Genomic DNA, 19,939 nt, shown 5'->3' with positions numbered 1-19,939 from the left:
TTTATCAAAAGTCACAAACTTAGGGTTTAGAGTTAAAGGGTGGGGTTTAGGATTTAAAGTTTAGGGTTTAGAGTTTAGGGTTTAGGGTTTAGGGTTTAGGGTTTAGGGTTTAGGGTTTAGGGTTTAGGGTTTAGGGTTTAGGGTTTAGGGTTTAGGGTTTAGGGTTTAGGGTTTAGGGTTTAGGGTTTAGGGTTTAGGGTTTAGGGTTTAGGGTTTAGGGTTTAGGGTTTAGGGTTTAGGGTTTAGGGTTTAGGGTTTAGGGTTTAGGGTTTAGGGTTTAGGGTTTAGGGTTTAGGGTTTAGGGTTTAGGGTTTAGGGTTTAGGGTTTAGGGTTTAGGGTTTAGGGTTTAGGGTTTAGGGTTTAGGGTTTAGGGTTTAGGGTTTAGGGTTTAGGGTTTAGGGTTTAGGGTTTAGGGTTTAGGGTTTAGGGTTTAGGGTTTAGGGTTTAGGGTTTAGGGTTTAGGGTTTAGGGTTTAGGGTTTAGGGTTTAGGGTTTAGGGTTTAGGGTTTAGGGTTTAGGGTTTAGGGTTTAGGGTTTAGGGTTTAGGGTTTAGGGTTTAGGGTTTAGGGTTTAGAGTTGAGAAATGAGGTTTTGGGGATAAGATTTCAAATTTTGAAAAATAAAAAAATTAAAATTTTCAAAGGATAAACTTAGAAATGTGCTATTTTGGTCATTTTAGTTTTTGAGTGCTATTTTTGTGATATAAACTTAAAAAGGTGCTATTTTTGAGATTTGCCCTTTTATGAATCCAAAAAAATATTCAAAATATTAAAATATAAACAATTAATAAAACACCTATGTACACAAACACATTTTCTTTTTGTTAAAAAACTTGATAAATAAAATTTTAAAATTACGTTCCACTAAAACTAGAATTCGTCTTCTACGGAAAATGAGTTAGTAAAAAACGAATTCCAAAATAAACGAGTCCACCTACTTTTTTTAGAAGAAACAATCTAAAAATGATTAAAATTCTAAATATGTGGAATGCAAATTCTACTAATTGTAAAGACCACTACTTTTCTTTTGAATGTAGTTTCTACTAATTGTAAAGATCACTACTTTTAGAAATTGTATTCAGAATTTTTGTCATGGTTCTACACAGTGTAAAAGGTGCCTTCTACGGATAAAAAAACTAGTTTTTCCGAAAATTAAGGAAGTTTCAGTTAAGAAAATATTCTAATTTCCTAAAATGTGTCCTGGTTGATTTTCTTTGTCAAAATATTAAAAAAGAAAAACGATTTTGGCTTTTCTTCTTCATCAATCTATGATTTCTCAATAGTTTTTCTTGTGATTTTCACACTCTTTTTCTATAATGCATATCTATACAATACGTGGTGTTTGGGAATGGGATGGGTTTTTTTGGCTGATGATGAAGGGGGGTATGCTATTGTTATTGAAATCAAGTTCTACCTTAGAAGATTTTAAAAGAATAGTTTTGGAGGATTTTAGAAACCAAATGCAATTAGGTTACGGGATCAGGTGTTCTTTTTTAAATTTTTTTTTTTTTTACATTTTTCTTCCTTTCTAAAACATTATGGGATTACCTTATTTTTTTTTATCTTTTTCTATTAAACTTTTTAAAAATGGTTTTAATTTATGTTTAATTTGATTAAGGAAAAATTAGTTTTGAGATTATGAAAAATATTATACTATAGGGACAACTTAGTGATGCTTTTATACCATATGGACAACTATGTTATTTTTTTGTTCCGTTTTGACAATTTTCCCTATTAAAAATTATTGCAAAGGTTATTAAAGTTATAATATAATAAATGAGAATTGCAAAAATACAAATTAAATAAGAAGTTATAAGTGAAAAATCAAATTTCTCAATGCATCTATTTTTGTTATGTTCTAAAGATCAATTAGTGAAATCTAAAATAATATATTATCTTGCTTATTAATTATAGGTAGGTTACAAGTTTTTAAATTTATCGAATCTGACATTTTTATATAAAAAGTATTATGAAATATAAAATTAAATGAACTAAGATGATGATAAATATAAAAGTTAAACATGGTTATTTGAAAAATACATAATGCTCTCTGTTTTGTCACTACATCACAAAGAGTACCGGTATGAAAAATCCCCGGCTGGTAAATATTAACCAATTGATGATAAGATGAAGCCCATATATCTTATATATTGCTTATGCCACTTTGTGTCTAATACGCCCCCTCGAGATCATCGATGAATCGGGTTGGAGTTCGTGAACATGGTTCTGATACCATATTAAGCTCGATGGACTTCTAACCTAAAACCAATTGGTGATAAGAAGAGTGACCCATCTATCTTATATATTGATTAGAATCCCTTGCAACTACTGATGTGGGACATTTTAGTTTCTAATAATAAATTTCTCTACTGTGAGAATAATAAAAGTACAAACAGCTTAACATGCAAAGAAAAACTGAACACAAAATGATGTCTCTGCTCTCTTCCAGTGTAGCAGTACCAAAAAAAACTGCAATGGAATAAGCATAATATTCTTTTTAAGGATTGGGATTCTAAAAGAGGTAAGTAAGAATCAGAATCCTTTGCTCTGTAGTTCAAGTTGATCAAAGCAGAAACTGGACTTAACAGCGGTTAACATAAGCCTTCCGGTCCATTCTTCTCCTGGCTTCAAAGTGATTGGTCTCTCAACTGCTGCACCATCCACACAAAGCATGCTTTTGTACTCATCATCCCCAAAATTAGCCATGGTTTTAGATTTCTTCTCCCATGGATTCCACACCACTGCATCATCATCACCATCATAACTCATGTAAGAAACTAGTCATCAACAAATTTTAAGTGTTGTCTGAATATCTTTACCTGTATCTGGAAGACCTTCCTTTCCTATAACATATGTTCTTTTCCGTTCATGGTCAAGAACTGCTACCACTTTGGGTGATCTAATGTAAGTCCGGTCCATCTGAAACCAAAAGAAACATTCTGATATGACTTAAACCAAAAGATAGCTTTGTTCTTTACTATACATGTTTTGCATGATCTTTACCTCAGATTCAAAGGTTATTGAATCGCCTTGTTCTGTCAAAAGCTCTCTTTTCCTAAGGTTGTCCAAGTAGTCCAATGTCTCTAACCCTTCAACCCTCACTTCACTGTTAAACCAAACACAAGTGAACACTTTTGTATTTCACCAAACACACAGAATGTTTTACTGATAAGTGGAAAAAAATACCTTATGTCAGAGACAGAGAGGTAAGTATGATAAGCGAATAAGAAGCTAAAGGGCTTGCCGTTGACGTTTCTAACGCGAGAAGTCAATGTTAAGTCTCCATCTATGGCAAGTGAGACCCTAAGACGGAACTCAAAACTGCAAAGGGAAACACACACATATAGATTTGAGAATCTAAAAAGAGAAAGAACATTAAAAAGCAAATGATGATGGTTTTAACCTGTGAGGCCATTGCTTTAAGTCCTCTTCTGATGGTTTGAGAAGAAGATCAACAAATGATTTGCCTAAGGACTCTTTGGAGTTAAGAGGAGGTGGGTTCTCATCGATAACCCAAATTTTGTTCCTTGCAAACCCATGTTGGTCCAGTAATCCACAATCCCCAAACTTCAAACACACACACAAAAACAATTCAATTACAATGTTCAAAACAAAAAAAATGATACAACAATGAGAGCACTAACTATAAAAAAGTTACCTGAGGATAACAAATCTGAATCCCACCACGCATTGATTTTGGGTGTTTGAATATAGCCTAAACAATATATTACATTTGTTAAAAATCACATCTCTTTATGCCTTCTTCTTCGATAATACGTTTCAAGGGGTTACCACATACATACATACCTTGTTGCTAGTGAAAAGGAGCTCTTCGCCTTGGTCATTCCTCCATGAAACCACGTGTCCTCCATGTAAACTAATCTGCCAAAACCAAAACCCACAAACACATTGATTTTTAAAAAACTCGACTTTAAGAGAGACATGAAGACGAGGCTGAAGAAAGTTGAAACCTTGGCAGAAGCGCCATGAGGGTTACGGAGAAAGACTTGGTCAATGCCGTTCCAGTCTTTGGTCATCTCAGTAGCTGCTTTATGATCCCACACTGCTGCGTAATGACCCATTCTTCTTTCTTCCCTCTTGCACAGAAAGTTTCCAACTTCTAAATTTTGAAAATCTCAAGAACTTCCCGACAAGTTCTCTGTCTCTTGTCTTCACAACCCAAAGAAAGGAGCAAAAAAACGACAAAAGAGCTTTTTATCTCACAAAAGTCTCATGACCACGACCTCTTAATTATTATTAGATCTGCAAATCTTAAATACTCTTTTTGTTGCTTAAGTACTCTTCTCTCAAATGAATTAAGACAGCAACGATAAGAACAACACCTGGCGATACAATGAGCAAAAAACACTTAATCTTGGATTCTTATTTTGATTATTACTAGATTTTATCACCACCACTCTCTTTTATATTTATTATATATATGGTACCAATATAATATAAAATAATATAAAATCAGGTTTAGCTTTATATGGTTAATAAAACGAAGAAACAAAAGAAAACACAAGTTTGGAGATCTGGTGAAATCCAACAGAAGAATAAAACGCCAAGAACAGAGTAAACAGTTTATAAACTTGAGAGATTAGTAAGTAAGGAAGACAAGAGAACAGAGATCTCTGATGGATTTATAGGAGTTTTTAGGAGGAGGTTACTGGTTACGTGCATTCCTTCAGATAGACACGGCGGAAACACAACTGAACTTTCTTCATGTTATTATAAGGAAATAAAGACTTTTTTTTTTAATAAACCTATTATAGTATTAAATTATTATATATATTTTTTTAAATGTCATTTATGTGTTTTGAACTTTTTATAATGTCCAGCCTGTCTTTGATTAAATAAGATACAGATTATAATTTTGAGGTTGAGAGGAGAAGAATGATAATAATACCTTAATCAGTGGACTAGATCCTTGGTGCACGCACGAGGATAGTTAAAAAAAAAAAAACTATTGATCTTTCTCTAATCTGTACTGTTGATTTATTTCTATAATATTGTTTTCTAATAAGCTATTTTTTAACGAAATTGCAAAACACAAATCATTTTTATAGTTATATATTTGTCGTAAAATTGTAAAAAAATGTAACATCAAGATTCCATGTATTCTCTCTCTCTGTCTCATGACTGTAGTCTATTAAATAAAAATGATTGAGTACACTAGATGACACCGTACCACGTGTACGGTATCCAAACAACGGTCAGTTTCTATTCGAAATCATTTGAAATTTTAATAGTGGGGGAATTTTAAAAGACCAACTCGACCAAAAGGCTTGGCTCAAATGGAGTGTGAGGTCTGTTTCAATCCAAGTAGATAGTTAAATTGCTCTTTATTCAAAAATATGATATGACCTAGTTCCGTTAAATGTCTAATGTATGTGTTTTGTTTAGTTCAAAAAAGTGTGTTTTATAGGAGGACTGGACTATGATGAGCCAACAACGCCTGGCTTCCCCTCCCACGGCTCCGTTAGGGGTTAGGTCTTCCTTTATATAGCAAACTTTTTTCGTCCACTACTTTATAGAAAGCTGTTGTATATTGCACATTATATTTTTTATCTTCACAAGTTCGTTCATAATACAATCAAGCGACCATTATGAACGAACATGCAAGATAGAAAAATAATGTGCAATATCAAACATCAAAGTTGCTGATCAAGAAAAGTAAAAAGCATAAACAGAAATATACCAAACCCAAACGCATTTACATCATTCTTAAATGTCGCTGATTTAGAAAAGTTTTATAAAGTTATATAAACTTCAAAGTCTAAAATAAAAGTTTGGTTAGAGAGAAGAGATGTAGCAAAGATAAGTCTGCCATGAAGGAACAAAGAGAAAAGGTCACTAAGGATCTGTAGACCTTCTGATGGTAAGCTCAGCCTTGAGATGGAGGATGCCATTGATGAAGTAAAGATTATCCTCCTCAACAAAAGACGTCCATGGAATCCCAAACAAGTTCCTGTACCCAACTGCTTTCCCTCCAGTGAACGTATAGTTCCCTTTGTACTTGCTTATGAACTCCTCCGATGGGTTTGACCTCGCCGAGAACTCATAGTCCACTCCAAAGCTCACCGACCCTTTCTCCTGCATCCCTAGGAACAGCCCGAAACAGTAAAACGAGCTCTGCTGGTCCAAGTTGCAATGCGCTGAGAGGAAGAACCCTTGACCGCCTATGTGAAAGGCCTGAGAATAGACTCTCCCTGAAGGGAACAATCCAATGCATTCTTCTCTCTTCAGGTCTAGGTAGACCACGCACTGCGGCATAGGAAGCTCGAACTCAAGTACTTTGACCGGTCTGTATTTGTAAGCCCTCTCTATGAGGTGGCGGTGCACTGAGGCTGACTCTTCCGCGGCTAGGCTACGCTGCTTGTGTGGGGTTTCCGCCTTGAAGAAGAGCGCTTCCAGAACAAGCTTTGACGCTAGTTCGTGCTCGAAGTCACTGCATGTCAGCACCTTCTTCAGCTTACGGCACGTCATGAACGGGAAGCGGATGGAGCGTGCGAGGCGTGACCCGAGAATCTCTCTCCGCTCCTCCAACGAAGGGTACTGCGCTCTTGCCCATTTCAAGATAAGATCGTAAACTGCATCCTCTGATGCAACTTGGAGATCGTCGCTTGACAAAACCGCCTCAATTCCCGCCAAGGGGAGAGACATAAACTCCTCTTGAAACCTGAAAAAAAAAAGACAGTTATATCGTTGAATAAATGCATACAAAACTATTACATTTGTCACAAAAGTTGTTACTTGGTAAAGTCCTTGTAACGGGCAGCAAGGAACTTCTTTGCAGAATCGGTTAAAGGCTGAACGGGTGTAGCCACTAGAACAGTGGGGGGAAGGTCGAGGTAAAGCAGCGCAGACTCGGTAGTCATAGGCATGTCGCGGAGAAGTCTGCTGCAGTAACTCATGCAAGAGGCGACCTCGAACTTATCAGCAGCCATGAGCAGATCTAACAATGCAGGTGCTGTGGTGACAGACACCGTGTTGGTATACATAAAGTTTAAAAGCTCCATCAACGCATCTTCCTCTGCAAACACACACAAAGTAAGGTATGTAAAATATAAATCAAACGCCATCTATTAATGTCGAAAATAACACAAAACAAATCAACAAAATATGTAAATCCATTTGAGCCTAGTCCTGTTAAATATATAAGATCTAAAGACAAACTAACATCCATCAAAGCAGTTTCTTCCTCTGTCATATACACAAAGTAAGGTATGTATATAAAAATCAAATCCATCTATTAAGTCGAACTAACACACAAACAAATCAACAAATGTAAATCCATTTGAGCCTAGTCCTGTTAAAGATATAAGATCTAAAGACAAACTAATCAACAAATGAATACCAAGCCAATACACACGATAAATCAACAAATGTAATCCATCTGTGCCTTGTCCTGTTAAGGACAAACTAACATCACAATCAAATAATGATCACATGAATGAATACCTGATGCATTGATTAGAAGAGTGACATGCCTTTGTCCAGATTCCATCATTCCATTGGAGAAAAGCTATAACATTTTCAAAAAAAAAAACAAAAGTGAGACACACACACAAAGGGCAAAAACACAAACATAAAAAAGAAGGATTGACCTTGTAAAAGAAAGGGCTTTTGGCAGCTAAGATAGGAGAACTAATATGAAGCTCCCTAACCCTTTTAACACTAAAACAGTCCAACCACTCAAGCCCCCAGTTTGGGGCACTAGTCACATCGTCCTCATCATCACCTAAAATTCAAAAACCAATTCCTTGTGTATCAATCAAACACAATACAATTAAAAAAAAAAAAGGACGTAGCTTTATAAGTAACACTACCTGAAAAAGCCTCTTCAATCATAGCCTCGCCTTCATCCATATCAGGCTGCTCATTAGTCAAAACCCGCTCCTCAGCACCCGCGAGAATGTCTGAAATGGTAACTGAAAATTGAAAAGAAAAAAAAACACGAAATCAAAAACAATTTGATTAAGCCCTAAAAGCAAATGCCTTTCCTTTATAAGATTACCAGATTCCTTCTTGATAGTATCCTCTCTTCTCCTCTTGCGGCGACGAGCCCAATCGGCGATGCTCCCATACCCTTCAGCGTCGGGGTTAGAGCCGCGGCCCATGATCTCGATCCGGAGCAACCGATCGGAGAAGTTGCTGTCGTTGAAGGCGAATCCGAAATCGGCTTCGGAGGAGGAGGAGGAGGAATCAAGGTAGTGTGTGTGGGGACCCAACATGTCCCCAAACTCATTGCCTGGAAGTTCAGGTAGCTCCATGGCGGAGAGAGGAATCAAAGTGAAAGGAAGAGACTTTGATTTGATTTGATGATCGTTAGTTAGTTCGAAAGAGAGCGAGAGAGATGAGAGAAGAGACTGTTGTTAGTTATATAGCTATCTAATAACCGGTTCGGTTTAATCAACCAATTTCCGGTTTACTTTAGATGATTAAATATATGGTCAAATAGCTTTGGATTTGTTTCTGAGAAAACATTCAAATGGCGGATTTGTTTCCTTTTTGGTCTTTGACTCTGCTTGGATTTAATGGGAATGTAATCTTGAATGCTTCTTACTAATTGCATTAAGACAAAAGTATTAAGTTTCTTAATGTTATTGACTAGATCACCTTGACTATCTAATAACCGGTTCGGTTTATGAACCAATTTCCGGTTTTCTTTAGATATGCTATATATTTGGTCAAAGAGTTTCGATTTGTTTCTAAGAAAACATTAAATTGTGCATTCATTTTTCTTGTCTTCTAACTCTGGTCGTATTAATGTATTCTTGGATGCTTCTTAATTACATTAAAGTTTTGAATGGTGAGCAAAGGAACAAAGAGTAACACTAGGTTCCCAAACATTTACCATTCATGATAAATATTTTTTTCTTTTTATTCCTCCTCTTTGTTTTGTTTGTAGAGAATTATAGAACAAAACTATTCCTCGTTAAAATTTGATAAAGAATCATCATTCTTCATCATTCCTAAAATTTTGTTATTACTCTTTTTTTTTTAACCATTCGTAGTGTTCTTATTATGGTTACCAGTTACATCCTAAAACAAAAGTGTTAAGTTTTGTAATGTTATCAACTAGATTTTGACAGCGCGAATTTATTTTCGGACGTAAAGAATTTTTTTAAATGAATTTTTATATAAGATATAGTGTATAAGTCTAGGAACAATTATCCGCAAACGGGCAACAAAACCGTACCAAACTGAGAAAAATAAAAACAAAATTGAATCAAAATTCATAAATGACCGAGCTTATCCTATTCTTTGGAACCAAAAAATTAAAACCGAACAGGAAACCGAAAGGGTATCAAAAATTTTAAAATACAAATTATTTACCTATAAATATTAATTATATTTAATTTTTAAATAACCAAATATCCTAGAATACCACTATAAACCGTATTACCCAAAAAATAAATTATCTAAATATTTTTATTCAAAATATAAATAGTATTTTTATATCCGATCTGGACCCACAGTCAAGCCAGTAAACCCAATGGCTGTATATAATCCAGACGTGCTTATGTTTTTCATTTAGCATTCTATTAGAGGTTTTACCGAGTGATATGTTTTCGCAAAATTCAGATTTAATGAAATTTATTAATTAAAAATCTGATAAAACCAAAAAAAAATCGTCATTAACCCGTGAACCGACACCGGTTAACCCGGTCAAAACCCAGAAAAATATGATAATATTTTTTCAAAAAATTATTTGACTTCTCATATATTTTACATTAGTACATAAAACTAAATAAACTATTTGATTTGTCATATTAGGTAAATTCATTGTATTTATGTTATACATTTTAATTTATAGGTTTTAATTATTATTTTAAAGTTACATTTATGAATTTTGGAAGTAAATTAATTATACCAAACCGAGCACAAATCATAACTACCCAATTTCAATTAATTTGCTTTGATATTAGATTTCGGATCCATTAAGATTAAAAGACAAATAGAAACATTTATTATGATATAGTTAGAGAAATATAATGTAAGACCAAAGAAAATAATTAGTTACTAATAGGTGCAACAATCTTTTTAAGAAGATTTTTTGGAATAATTCTCTTTTAATAGTATACTAGATTTTGATCCGCGCTTAGAAGACGCGGGTTTATTTTTAAAATTAAATAAATTCTTTTTATATAATTTATATAAAAGATAATATATAGGTTTGTGTACATTTACTGGGTGCACTGAACCGTATCAAACTGAAAAAACAAAACAAAATTAATCTGAATTTATAAGTAACCGAACATATCCTATATTTTTGGAATCGAAAAATATAAATCGAACTGAGAACCAAATGAGTACTTAAATTTTTAAAATAGAAATTATATTCCTACAAATATTAATTATATTTAACTTCTAAATAACCAAATATCCTAAAAATACTATTTATAAACTAAATTAAGCAAAAAAAAATTTAATGACTCGAATATTTTTATTCAAATAATTAATAGTTAACTATTTATCCTATATTTTTTTCCAAACAACCTAAACTACCCGATTTAAAGCGTAAGATATTTTACATTTGTGAAAATTCAATAAAACGTATCATATACATTGTTAGAATTTGTAAAGTAAATAAATATGTTATATTTAAACCAATATCTTTTTTACTAATTCCATTTAAATCTCCAACCTGTTTAGAACCATTTGATATTTTTTATGATAAGATTAATCATTTAGTTCATATATAAGAATGTAAGATCAAATCTTAATAATTGATTTCATGTAATTAATTAAATTAATGTTTCATAGTTGAATTGTTGACATTAAGATTTTTAGTTTCCAATTCACATAAAAATGAAAAAAAATTGTTATACATTAGAGGATTCTCCGTTACAACCAATATTAAAAATAACTTAACCATTGAAATTTTTATACTATTAATAGAACTATATGTGGTAATAATCACGTCATGTATAAACATGTTTGAATAATCTGTCATATATTCATGAGGAGTTATTGTTAAAGTAATTATATAATAGATTATGGGTGAATAATAAATGAGTTCATTTAAATATATAAAGTATTTATATAGTTAGAGAAATATAAGGTAAGAACAAAAAAATAGTTAAGTCTAATGAAATGGTCTAACAACCTTGTTTAATTAGATTTTTAAGACTCCTTCTCATTTAATAGTATAGATAGATATACTAGATTAGATCACCTAACTAATCTAATAACTGGTTCGGTTTATGAACCAATTTCCGGTTTCTTTAGATAGCTAAATCGTTTGCTATGTTTATGTCAAAAGAGCTTTGGATTTGTTTATGAGAAAACATTTAATGGCGCATTCATTTAAATATATGTGTTAGTTTCCTAATTTTATTAATTAGATTAACTTAGAATCCACCTTCGTAGAAAGACATTTGCTAAAAAGGAGATATCATATAAGCTTACAGCATGGAGCTACAACGCGCAATGCAATAATTCATGTTGTTTTTGATCTTAATGTTGTTTCAAGTTTATAAGATCTAATATGTGTATTGATGAGCTTAATGCCGTTTTTAGTGAATCTTTTTGGATATATTTGGTCTGGTGTTTATTGTGATACACTTCTTTGGCATGTAGTTATGTTTGAGCAAACATGAAATTTTATTGAATATTCTGCTCATATCAAGTAAAATATACAACGATGGTAATAGAAAAGAACTCTCAAACAAAAGCACTAATTAAAGATGCTAAACAACAAACGAGACTAGAGAAAGAAAACAACAAATCCAAACGAATGGGTTTAATGATGGGGCTGGTGTTTGAAAGTATTCAACCAGTTGTTGAGGCGTTCCATAGCTGACAAGACCACCTTCTTGGGAAAATTAGGGTAAGTAACAGCTTTGGGTTTTGGTCCCACCATGACTCGAAGTTTAAGCCCAGCTTCACAATAACCAGACTGTGAGGTTATGAAATAATGAACTCCCGGTTCCGTAAGCCTAACAAGATCGTGCCCCGTCTTGTGCACATCTACAGGAGACGTTGGGTCGCATGTTATGAATTCTAGATCTCCGTTGATCTCATAGACGTCGTTGATTTCATTGGCGTATTCGAAAATAAGACTATCTCCAACATGAAACTGTTTCTCCTCACTCCACTTGCTATAGAAGTCACTATCATAAACGGTCCATCCTTTTGAGTCTCCGACCTTGTAGGTGTTTCCGACAGGAAGGATCTTGCTAGGTGGTGTTGGTGGAGGAACCGGACTGGAGAGGTCATGGATGACAAGAACTTCTAGCTTCTGTCCCAATACGCATTGACCTTGGTTGGAGGTGATGAAGTAGTGGAAACCTGGTTCTGTGAGAGTCACAACATCGTGTCCTGTGTTGTAGACGGCTTTAGGAGAAGAATAGTCGCAGAACTCGTATTCCAAAGAGCCAGAAACATGAGTCACGTCGTTGATGATGGGATCATATTTGAAGACGAGAGAATCTCCCACCTGGAACTCCTTATGGTCGGTTTCAGCCCAAGCGTAGTAGACGTCGTCCTTGGCAGTCCATCCCTCGGAATCTCCAACTTTGTAGACCCTCGCCGAGCAGGAACTCAAGAGAACCGTGAAGCTCATCATCATCACGAACACGAAGCTGAAGATTCTTGTTCTTATCGCCATTATCTACCGAAGTTGAACAAGAAAGAAAGTTTTGGAAGCAAATCTTGATATCTAGAAAGCGTGATGAATGGTGGGAATGAAACAAAATAGAATACCGTAACCTCCTTTTATAATGTTTTAACAGAAGCTATTTTTCCTTTTTAAAGATTTGTCTTTCTGTGTTTCAAAAAAAAAAAGATTTGCCTTTCTACATTATTTCCTTTTTAATGATCTAACTAAACCGTCTAACTTTGATTTTGCCGCCTTGAAAGAAGAAAGACTCTTGGTGTAATAGGCTACGTATCCCATATGCTTTCCCCCATCTAATAGGCTTTGCCAAAGCCATGCCTTTACATCAGGAAGTGGTACCTCTTCTCGTGGTGCCAAGTTAGCAGGCAGTGCTATAAAAAGAACACTATAATCTATTGAATACAGTGTTTTACAGAAGTGGGACGAACTCCTTTTCTTCCGGAATGTTTTATTGAGATCAAATTTGTTGGATGATAACTGGGCTTAGGGTGGATTATTTAGACTAGTCTCCAAAAACATCTTATTTGGTCTCAGATATGTATCCCCTATAAAGGAAAATCATATTACATATCTATATTCAGTTTAGTTACTATATACTTCGATCCAATGTCTTAAAGCATGTTTATCTGGGGTTTTTAGTGAGGTTTTTAGTGCGTGGACCCCCATAAAACCTTTAAGGATCGGTTACAAAAATTACTAATTAAAAATCGATTTTAATGAGTTTCTTACACTGTTCGCGGACTTCACTGATTCGTGGCGGCCCGCAATTGGTTTGTTTTTTAATAAAAACCTTTATTGCAATCTGTTTCAGTCTGTGATGGAATGTTTAGGTCTAAACCTTGTTGATCAATATCAATCCTTAATGACAATTTTTTTTGGCAGAATCCATAGAAACGTTATAATTGAGAGAGACAGTATAATTTAAGCAAATTATTAAAGCTATTAAAAACTGAAATAAGTGAGCCTTAGAAAAACTATAAAATAATACAACAAAATAGCTGTTGTCCACATTACCTGTAAACCTAACACTGCCAAACCTGACAAATCACATCTCACCAAACTAGGTCCAGTTTTCATCAAAGTACAAAAACAAAATCTTTAAATAAATTTACAGCTATCTATAATAGACACACATTAAAAAGAAAAAAAAACATTAATAATAACTTTTACTTAAATAATTTTTTTTTACTTTATCCTCCAGGAACAGCAACAAGACAACCTCGAGTTTCAGACCATGAGATATTGTGGGCCACATGTTAACAGACACAGAGAAAGAACGAGGATTCGATTGATTAAAATTAAAAATATATTGGTCTCTTTAATTAATAAAGTACCAAACTGTAAATAACAAAAGCATTACTCGTGATCATCATAGCTCAAGGAGCAATCTCGAGTCTTGGCTCGAAGCAAAACCCAGTGAAGAGCTGAAGAGGGAACTTCTTGGAGACAGGACACTTCTGAGACCACTTCCAACACTTCAACTTCATGTCAAAAGTCAAAAGCGCAGGAGAACCATAGCTCTGAATGTAAACAACATCATCGCTGCCACTGCTAGCAAACACATCGTCCAGCTCACCAAACCCTTGGAAGTATCTCTGAGGCATCCTCGCCATCTCTTGCCACTCTCCCCCACCTCCTCCTCCTCCTTTCAAACACCATATCCCAATCCCTTTGATAATGTCTGGCCTGTCGTGCTTCCCTATCCCTCCAACGACCACAAGCCTCTCCTTGAGGTTCATCAGCCTCCCGCAGGTTAAAGAACACGGCATCGGAATGAAACTACTCATTAAGGATGACGTGGAGGATAAGTTAGAAGCGATCAAGCCGTGTCGATGATCAGAGTTGCCTCCTGTTGAGTAGATCAAGAAGTAGAGAACGTTGTCGATGATCACACTCTCGTCTCCTCCTCTCCATCCGGTTAACACGTCGGTTAAGGACGTCGTCCACGTCATCGTTTCGGAGCTGTAGAGATGAATAGAGAGCTCCCACTGGAAGAAGTTCCCTTGAACTTGCTTTGACTTCACCACCGAAACAGAGTAGCTCTGTTTTGCTCTGTTCATGGAGGTAGACAACGCTGTGTAGTCCGTAGACCTGTGACCGGGCGGTTCGATGAGCCTCCTCCACTGCTTGGTGATAGGGTTGGAGACGTAGATCTTGTTTCTACAGTCGTTGTCCATGAAACAAACCAACCCACAAGAGGAAGCGACGAACCAATTCGAAGTCTCGATGCAAGGGAGATCAAAGGTGTACCATTTCTTGATAACCGGGTCGTACGCGTAACCGGATGGGTCGTCGGTGCTAGTGAACATGAAGTACCAAGGCCTCTGAGAGGCAGAGTTGTTGTTGTTTGAGGAGAAGTTCCATAAGAATCTTCGAGATGAGACGATCTCGTTCCATCTTTTGCAGACCGTGCCAGCTCTGAAGATGCTTGCGATGGGGAGAAAGGATAAGATTCTTTCTAGTAGATCGTCTGGGAGGAGAGTGTCCATCGAAAAGGTTTGGTCTTTGGTCTCATCGTCGCTAGGCTCAGAGTATGTTTCAGCTTCAGGGACGTAGTTGTATGGATAGTGAGTCCAAGACGTTTCTGCTTCCATCCTGAAAAAACAAACACAAATTATCATGAAATTTATAACCTTTTACACATCAAACAGTGGAAAGAAACCATAACAATATCAAAAGATAATGATATAATAATATAAGAATTAAAAGCTTATAAATTGCAAAATTGATTAGACCCTAAACAACATATATAATCAAAGAGATAAAGTTTTGGACCAGATTTGCTTTAGGACACATGCATAGTTAAATCTAAAATGAAGAAGAGAAAATAATACTGAGACTTAGTCCACTATTTTCAGACAGGAACCAAAAGGAGAAAGCTTGTGTCATATATATGCCTTCAACATCAAGATTTAAATTGATGACAATTAATAAAAAAAGATTAGGTATTAGGTATACAAAACATGTTGTCTTGAAGCTTACATCAGTAGAATATATGGTAACACCATACATCATTAAATACCAAACCCCATCATCTATCAGTTCGGAGCAAGGAACAGATTTAATGAACCAATCAGAAAAATTTAAGAATCGCAGAATAAGACAGTGAAACCAAACAGAAACCCATCTCGAATTTTCATTACATACCTTTGAATAGGAGAGCAAGTGGGTCTGTGAATCTTCAGAATTCTCGAGATTCAGACCGAAAAAAGTATCCAACTTTCTCTTAGATTTGCGAGTGGGGATGCCGGTTCGTTATTGAAAAGACAAGAAAGATTAGTTTTTTTTCCTGAAAGTGGGAGATGGGGATGAAATGGGTTTGTCGGAATTTCGGATTTGCCGAGAGTGGGGAATGAGGACAAGGGTATCATCAAGGAGACAAGAGGCGAGGAAAAAAAATCTGGTTTTAAAAATAGACAGAAAGAGAGAGAAGGAAGAAGAGACGTTTCGGGTTCGATTGTAAGTATGAAATGAAACAGACAGTGAAGAGGAGGAAGGAGGAAGGAGGACAAAAGAGAAACGGAATAGAGAGAGAGGCGAGAGGAAGAGAGAAGAAGAAGCAGACGTTTGCTCCCTGCTGTTTTCTCTTCTTTCTATTTTCTTTTCCCCCATTTTATTATGGGTTTAAATAAAAAGAAATATGGAATACAGTGTCTGCGCGTGTCCGCGCGTGCTGTTACTATATTTTGTTTGTGAAAAGAATAAATAATACTATATGTAACTGTTCTATTTATTAAGAAAAACCCTTAAGAAAAGTATTTCATGGGAACTTACAAACAAGAAAATAATGAAAAATATCATAGCACCAATAATAATGCTGTCTTACTCATCAACCTGTATACTACTATTTCTTTTTAAATAATACCCAACCGGCGTTGTCAAGTAGATATAAATATTCTTTTTGGTAAAGTATATATCAGTAAATAACATAATGACAAAGGTAATGTTGAAATAACATATTGAGTATATTTAAACGGAAGTGTGAAACCACTAAAAATGTATTGTAATTAAACTTGACTCTTAATCAAAACGTAAATGGTTTTCAGTTTAATTATATCGCATTTAAATGGATTTTTATTTAGATTTTGGTCTGTGTTTAACTAAAAACAGTTCATAGATGTTGGAAAAAAACCGTGTGTTAATTTGGTATTTTACCTCTGCAACCAGAAGGGGTAGCTGAAAATGACATACCACATGAGGTAACCCGTAACCTTATTTCTTTTGATTATTTTCTGAAAATAACAATAAACTAATAAAAATGTTTATTATTATTTCCTTTAGTAATTATACTTTGCTTTTCAAACAGTGAGTGAAAGGTCTGTCTCTATACTTTCCTTAGCCTAGACTTCTCGCAGTTGTTGAAAAAAAAAAAAAGACTTCTTGCGGTTTTTTTAAAATATTCCCAAAAAGACTTTATATTTTAAAGCTTGTAAAACTCTATATTTGAAATTTCAAAGTGTTTTTTTCCAAAAGTGAAACTTCAAATTTAACTTCAAAATTATTTATAATTTATTTGTCATAATTAATATAAATCCATAAAAAAATTATAAGTAACTAACAAATATATAAAAATATTACAGTAATATTAATTAATAAAATATTATACTAAAATTTAAAATTATAAATAGAAATACATAATTAAATATTAAACGACAAGCAAAATACCACATTATTTCATAAAATTATTTACGTAATGCTCCATCTTCGGTTACACAAAATTTGGTTGGACAAATTTACTAGACTATTAATGTTGTTGTAAAATTTAAATTTTTATAATAATTATGTCTTCATGTATCTTTTTAAATAGTTTTTTTATTAAGTTTTTTTTTTGTAATATTCTTGTAGTCTAATTCTAGTTTTAAATATTATAAATCATATTTTAAAAAATTCTTTAATTTTATATGTAAAATTTGAATTTATTAAAATAACTTGAAATATTTATGATATACAAAAGTTTTAAAGAATAAAACAATAAATGTGAAAATACTTGAATGTGATGTGTAACTAATTATAAAGATCAAAATGCAAATAAAAAGATGAAACTTCAAATTTGGAGTTTTGAGTAGTGAAACTCCAAATATGAAGTTTCATTCCTTAAAACTCTAAATTTAAAGTTTTGAAATTTTTTTTTAGAGCAAAATACTCTATTTTTGAAGTTATAAAGTTTCTTTTGGAGATATAGTTAGTGGCCATGCCCTTTACCTAAAACACTCGCTAGATTACTATGCATTAACAAAATTAAAACCAAACACCAATAAATAACTAATCAGTCTGTACATATTACTACTATAAAAAATTTCGTCATGTAGCAAGAAAGTTCGTTGATCAAACAAACAAAAAAGCAAGAAAGTTAAATATATTTAAGTACAGCTTTATAATGGTGATGGATTCATATGCACTAACTACTTCTAACGTGTAAAGCTATATATTGATCTCAGCTCATAACCCTTTACTTTCTTTCTTCTTTTGATCATATTCATATGCCCTTACCCTTTATGGTTATGTAACCACTCCATTATTTATATTCCATATAAAAAACATGTATATGCAGTAAGTGGCTCATATGCTAATACTATATGATCACATTGCTGGTTGTGATATCTTTTACAAATCTTGGATCTTTACTATATGTTTTATTGATCTCAATTCAACTGTCAATTGTTTATTTGGTAGTTCAATATTGAATATAGGTCACTTTTCGATTCGTACGTAGCATCATAGAGTAGTCTATCAAATAATAATAAATCTTCTTGCCAGCTGAACCAATTATGCTTGCATAGCGCTTATTGTACTCTTATCAAAGTAGACAACATATAACTGGAATGTTTGTTATTTCATGTAATATTATAGTTTGAACTCACAATTCAAGAGGGCAATGCGCAACTAAAGTTGATATGTGAATCATAATCACGTACCTATAAATGAAATTAGAAATGACGAAGACAAATATCCACTACTATTGACCTGGAGCTTGTGGTCAGGTGGTAACTAAAAAGGTTTGGGATGTCACCACATTTCAGATTCGATACATCTGCCAATCGAAACTAAGTTACATTTTCCTGGTTACCCTACACGGATATGAGCTACTGTATTTCAGCTCATTTGAATACCCGAGAGAAGATCTATCTGTGGCCTTCACTTCCCACCCGGGAGTTAGGTCTGTGTGTTTAATAGATTCGGGTTTAACCCTTTTTTTTTTCAAAAAAATATCCAGTAGTATATACCATTTACACTTCGAATGTTTATAAATCCAAAAACCCAAGGCATATATTAAACTATGCGCTGGTGAATAGTAGTGATGCTGATGATGCACTCTCTTAAATTATATCTTTAGTTTCCTAGCGAATGTATTAAAGATTCAAAATACTTTATGCACATGGACACCTAGTTTTTTCAAAGACTCGAACTTAAAAGTTAAAACAAATTTTCCAGATAAGAGTAATTTTTGTAATAGAGATCACGAATCAATATAAAATTTCCATAATATGTGCCACTATGTAAAATTCATATTGGCAAAATAAGATCGTGCCTACTATGGTTTTTTTACCTTATATAGTAAAACTGTAAAAAAAAATTTTACCTTAAAAATTGTTTTCTCTACCTTATAACTTTTTTTTTAATGTAAGAATATTATAAACCTCAAAAACATATCTGCGGATCTACAAACTTTCTACCAGGTGCGGGGTTTAATATCCGCCCATGGCTATAGCTGTTGATTATAAAAGTAATCACATTTGTTATGTTAGTTTTGAAGGGTTTTGAGTTTTGGCTAAATCCAGATACAATGTTTAAAATAAGTTGTTTAGGGTATCTCCAACCCAACTCTATTTTCTACTATAAAATATAATAAAAATGAATATGTAGTAAAAGATATTCTAATTTCATTCCATTTTTTACTTTATAATGAAGTTTACTCTATTTATGGAACAATTTATTTTTTGTTTGTTTATCAATCCATTAAAGAGTGGAAAATGAAATAGGGTTGGATCATTTTCACTCCAAATTCATTTCTACTCTATTTTGAATGAAAAAAATGGAATTTTACATCCGAAATGCTCTTAAAAATGTTTGAGAAAGCTTTTGTTAGCAAATTGGCCTTGCAGCCACCGTTGATAATTTTGGTGTATAAGTTCATTTAAAGATAAAACCAAAAAAGGGAGTAGTCAAATCGCGTTTTAACATCTAATAAACAATGGAATAAAACAACAATATTTTTGTCAAAAGAACAAGACTGTGATGGGAAGATTGTTGGGAAGATCTAGCAAGATCAGTATGCACTAATCAATTTGGCCCATTTGTTGGTTTCATATA

General features: G+C 33.8%; 4 protein-coding genes across 6 annotated transcripts; all 4 read right to left on the bottom strand.

The window, feature by feature from the left end:
• Positions 1-2,273: 2,273 nt before the first annotated feature.
• On the bottom strand, positions 2,274-4,699 carry LOC106310244 (putative glucose-6-phosphate 1-epimerase). The gene is made up of 8 exons (XM_013747481.1): positions 3,972-4,699; positions 3,808-3,882; positions 3,659-3,715; positions 3,404-3,567; positions 3,187-3,321; positions 3,004-3,106; positions 2,820-2,919; positions 2,274-2,741 (listed from the first exon to the last, which is right to left on the bottom strand). Exons 1-8 carry the CDS (start codon positions 4,080-4,082, stop codon positions 2,533-2,535), a joined length of 954 nt encoding a protein of 317 aa, XP_013602935.1. The 5' UTR covers positions 4,083-4,699; the 3' UTR covers positions 2,274-2,532.
• A 982-nt stretch (positions 4,700-5,681) lies between these two features.
• LOC106307935 (BTB/POZ domain-containing protein POB1-like) lies at positions 5,682-8,276 on the bottom strand. Its single transcript, XM_013745032.1, has 6 exons — positions 8,021-8,276; positions 7,833-7,934; positions 7,611-7,744; positions 7,465-7,528; positions 6,757-7,036; positions 5,682-6,682 (listed from the first exon to the last, which is right to left on the bottom strand). Exons 1-6 carry the CDS (start codon positions 8,274-8,276, stop codon positions 5,857-5,859), a joined length of 1,662 nt encoding a protein of 553 aa, XP_013600486.1. The 3' UTR covers positions 5,682-5,856.
• Positions 8,277-11,634: 3,358 nt separating this feature from the next.
• Positions 11,635-12,901, bottom strand: LOC106310792 (early nodulin-55-2-like). Its single transcript, XM_013748012.1, has one exon. The coding sequence runs from the start codon at positions 12,617-12,619 to the stop codon at positions 11,753-11,755; it is 867 nt and encodes a 288-aa protein (XP_013603466.1). The 5' UTR covers positions 12,620-12,901; the 3' UTR covers positions 11,635-11,752.
• An 876-nt stretch (positions 12,902-13,777) lies between these two features.
• Positions 13,778-16,217, bottom strand: LOC106312639 (F-box/kelch-repeat protein At3g61590-like). Of its 3 annotated transcripts, none has more exons than XM_013750228.1 (2): positions 15,776-16,217; positions 13,778-15,223 (listed from the first exon to the last, which is right to left on the bottom strand). In XM_013750228.1, exon 2 carries the CDS (start codon positions 15,220-15,222, stop codon positions 14,005-14,007), a length of 1,218 nt encoding a protein of 405 aa, XP_013605682.1. In that variant the 5' UTR covers position 15,223; positions 15,776-16,217; the 3' UTR covers positions 13,778-14,004. The 3 variants fall into 3 exon arrangements, with proteins under 3 accessions (XP_013605682.1, XP_013605684.1, XP_013605683.1); XM_013750230.1 differs by lacking the exon at positions 15,776-16,217 and adding an exon at positions 15,463-15,738; XM_013750229.1 differs by lacking the exon at positions 15,776-16,217 and adding an exon at positions 15,404-15,482.
• Between the last annotated feature and the right edge of the window lie 3,722 nt (positions 16,218-19,939).

Source organism: Brassica oleracea, chromosome C8, assembly GCF_000695525.1.
Source record: "Brassica oleracea var. oleracea cultivar TO1000 chromosome C8, BOL, whole genome shotgun sequence".
In the NCBI taxonomy this organism is placed as follows: Eukaryota; Viridiplantae; Streptophyta; class Magnoliopsida; order Brassicales; family Brassicaceae; genus Brassica; species Brassica oleracea.
The sequence above is the reverse complement of the archived record's forward strand: the minus strand, read 5'-3'. Positions and strand labels throughout refer to the sequence as shown.

Coding starts and splice junctions, on each gene's coding strand:
- LOC106307935 (XM_013745032.1), bottom strand. CDS start 8,276: ATGGAGCTACCTGAACTTCCAGGCAATGAGTTTGGGGACATGTTGGGT. Junction 7,935..8,020: donor TACTATCAAGAAGGAATCTG/GTAATCTTATAA, acceptor TTCAATTTTCAG/TTACCATTTCAGACATTCTC. Junction 6,683..6,756: donor CGTTACAAGGACTTTACCAA/GTAACAACTTTT, acceptor TTTTTTTTTCAG/GTTTCAAGAGGAGTTTATGT.
- LOC106312639 (XM_013750228.1), bottom strand. CDS start 15,222: ATGGAAGCAGAAACGTCTTGGACTCACTATCCATACAACTACGTCCCT.
- LOC106310792 (XM_013748012.1), bottom strand. CDS start 12,619: ATGGCGATAAGAACAAGAATCTTCAGCTTCGTGTTCGTGATGATGATG.
- LOC106310244 (XM_013747481.1), bottom strand. CDS start 4,082: ATGGGTCATTACGCAGCAGTGTGGGATCATAAAGCAGCTACTGAGATG. Junction 3,322..3,403: donor TTAAAGCAATGGCCTCACAG/GTTAAAACCATC, acceptor TTCCCTTTGCAG/TTTTGAGTTCCGTCTTAGGG. Junction 2,742..2,819: donor GGAAGGTCTTCCAGATACAG/GTAAAGATATTC, acceptor ATGATGATGCAG/TGGTGTGGAATCCATGGGAG.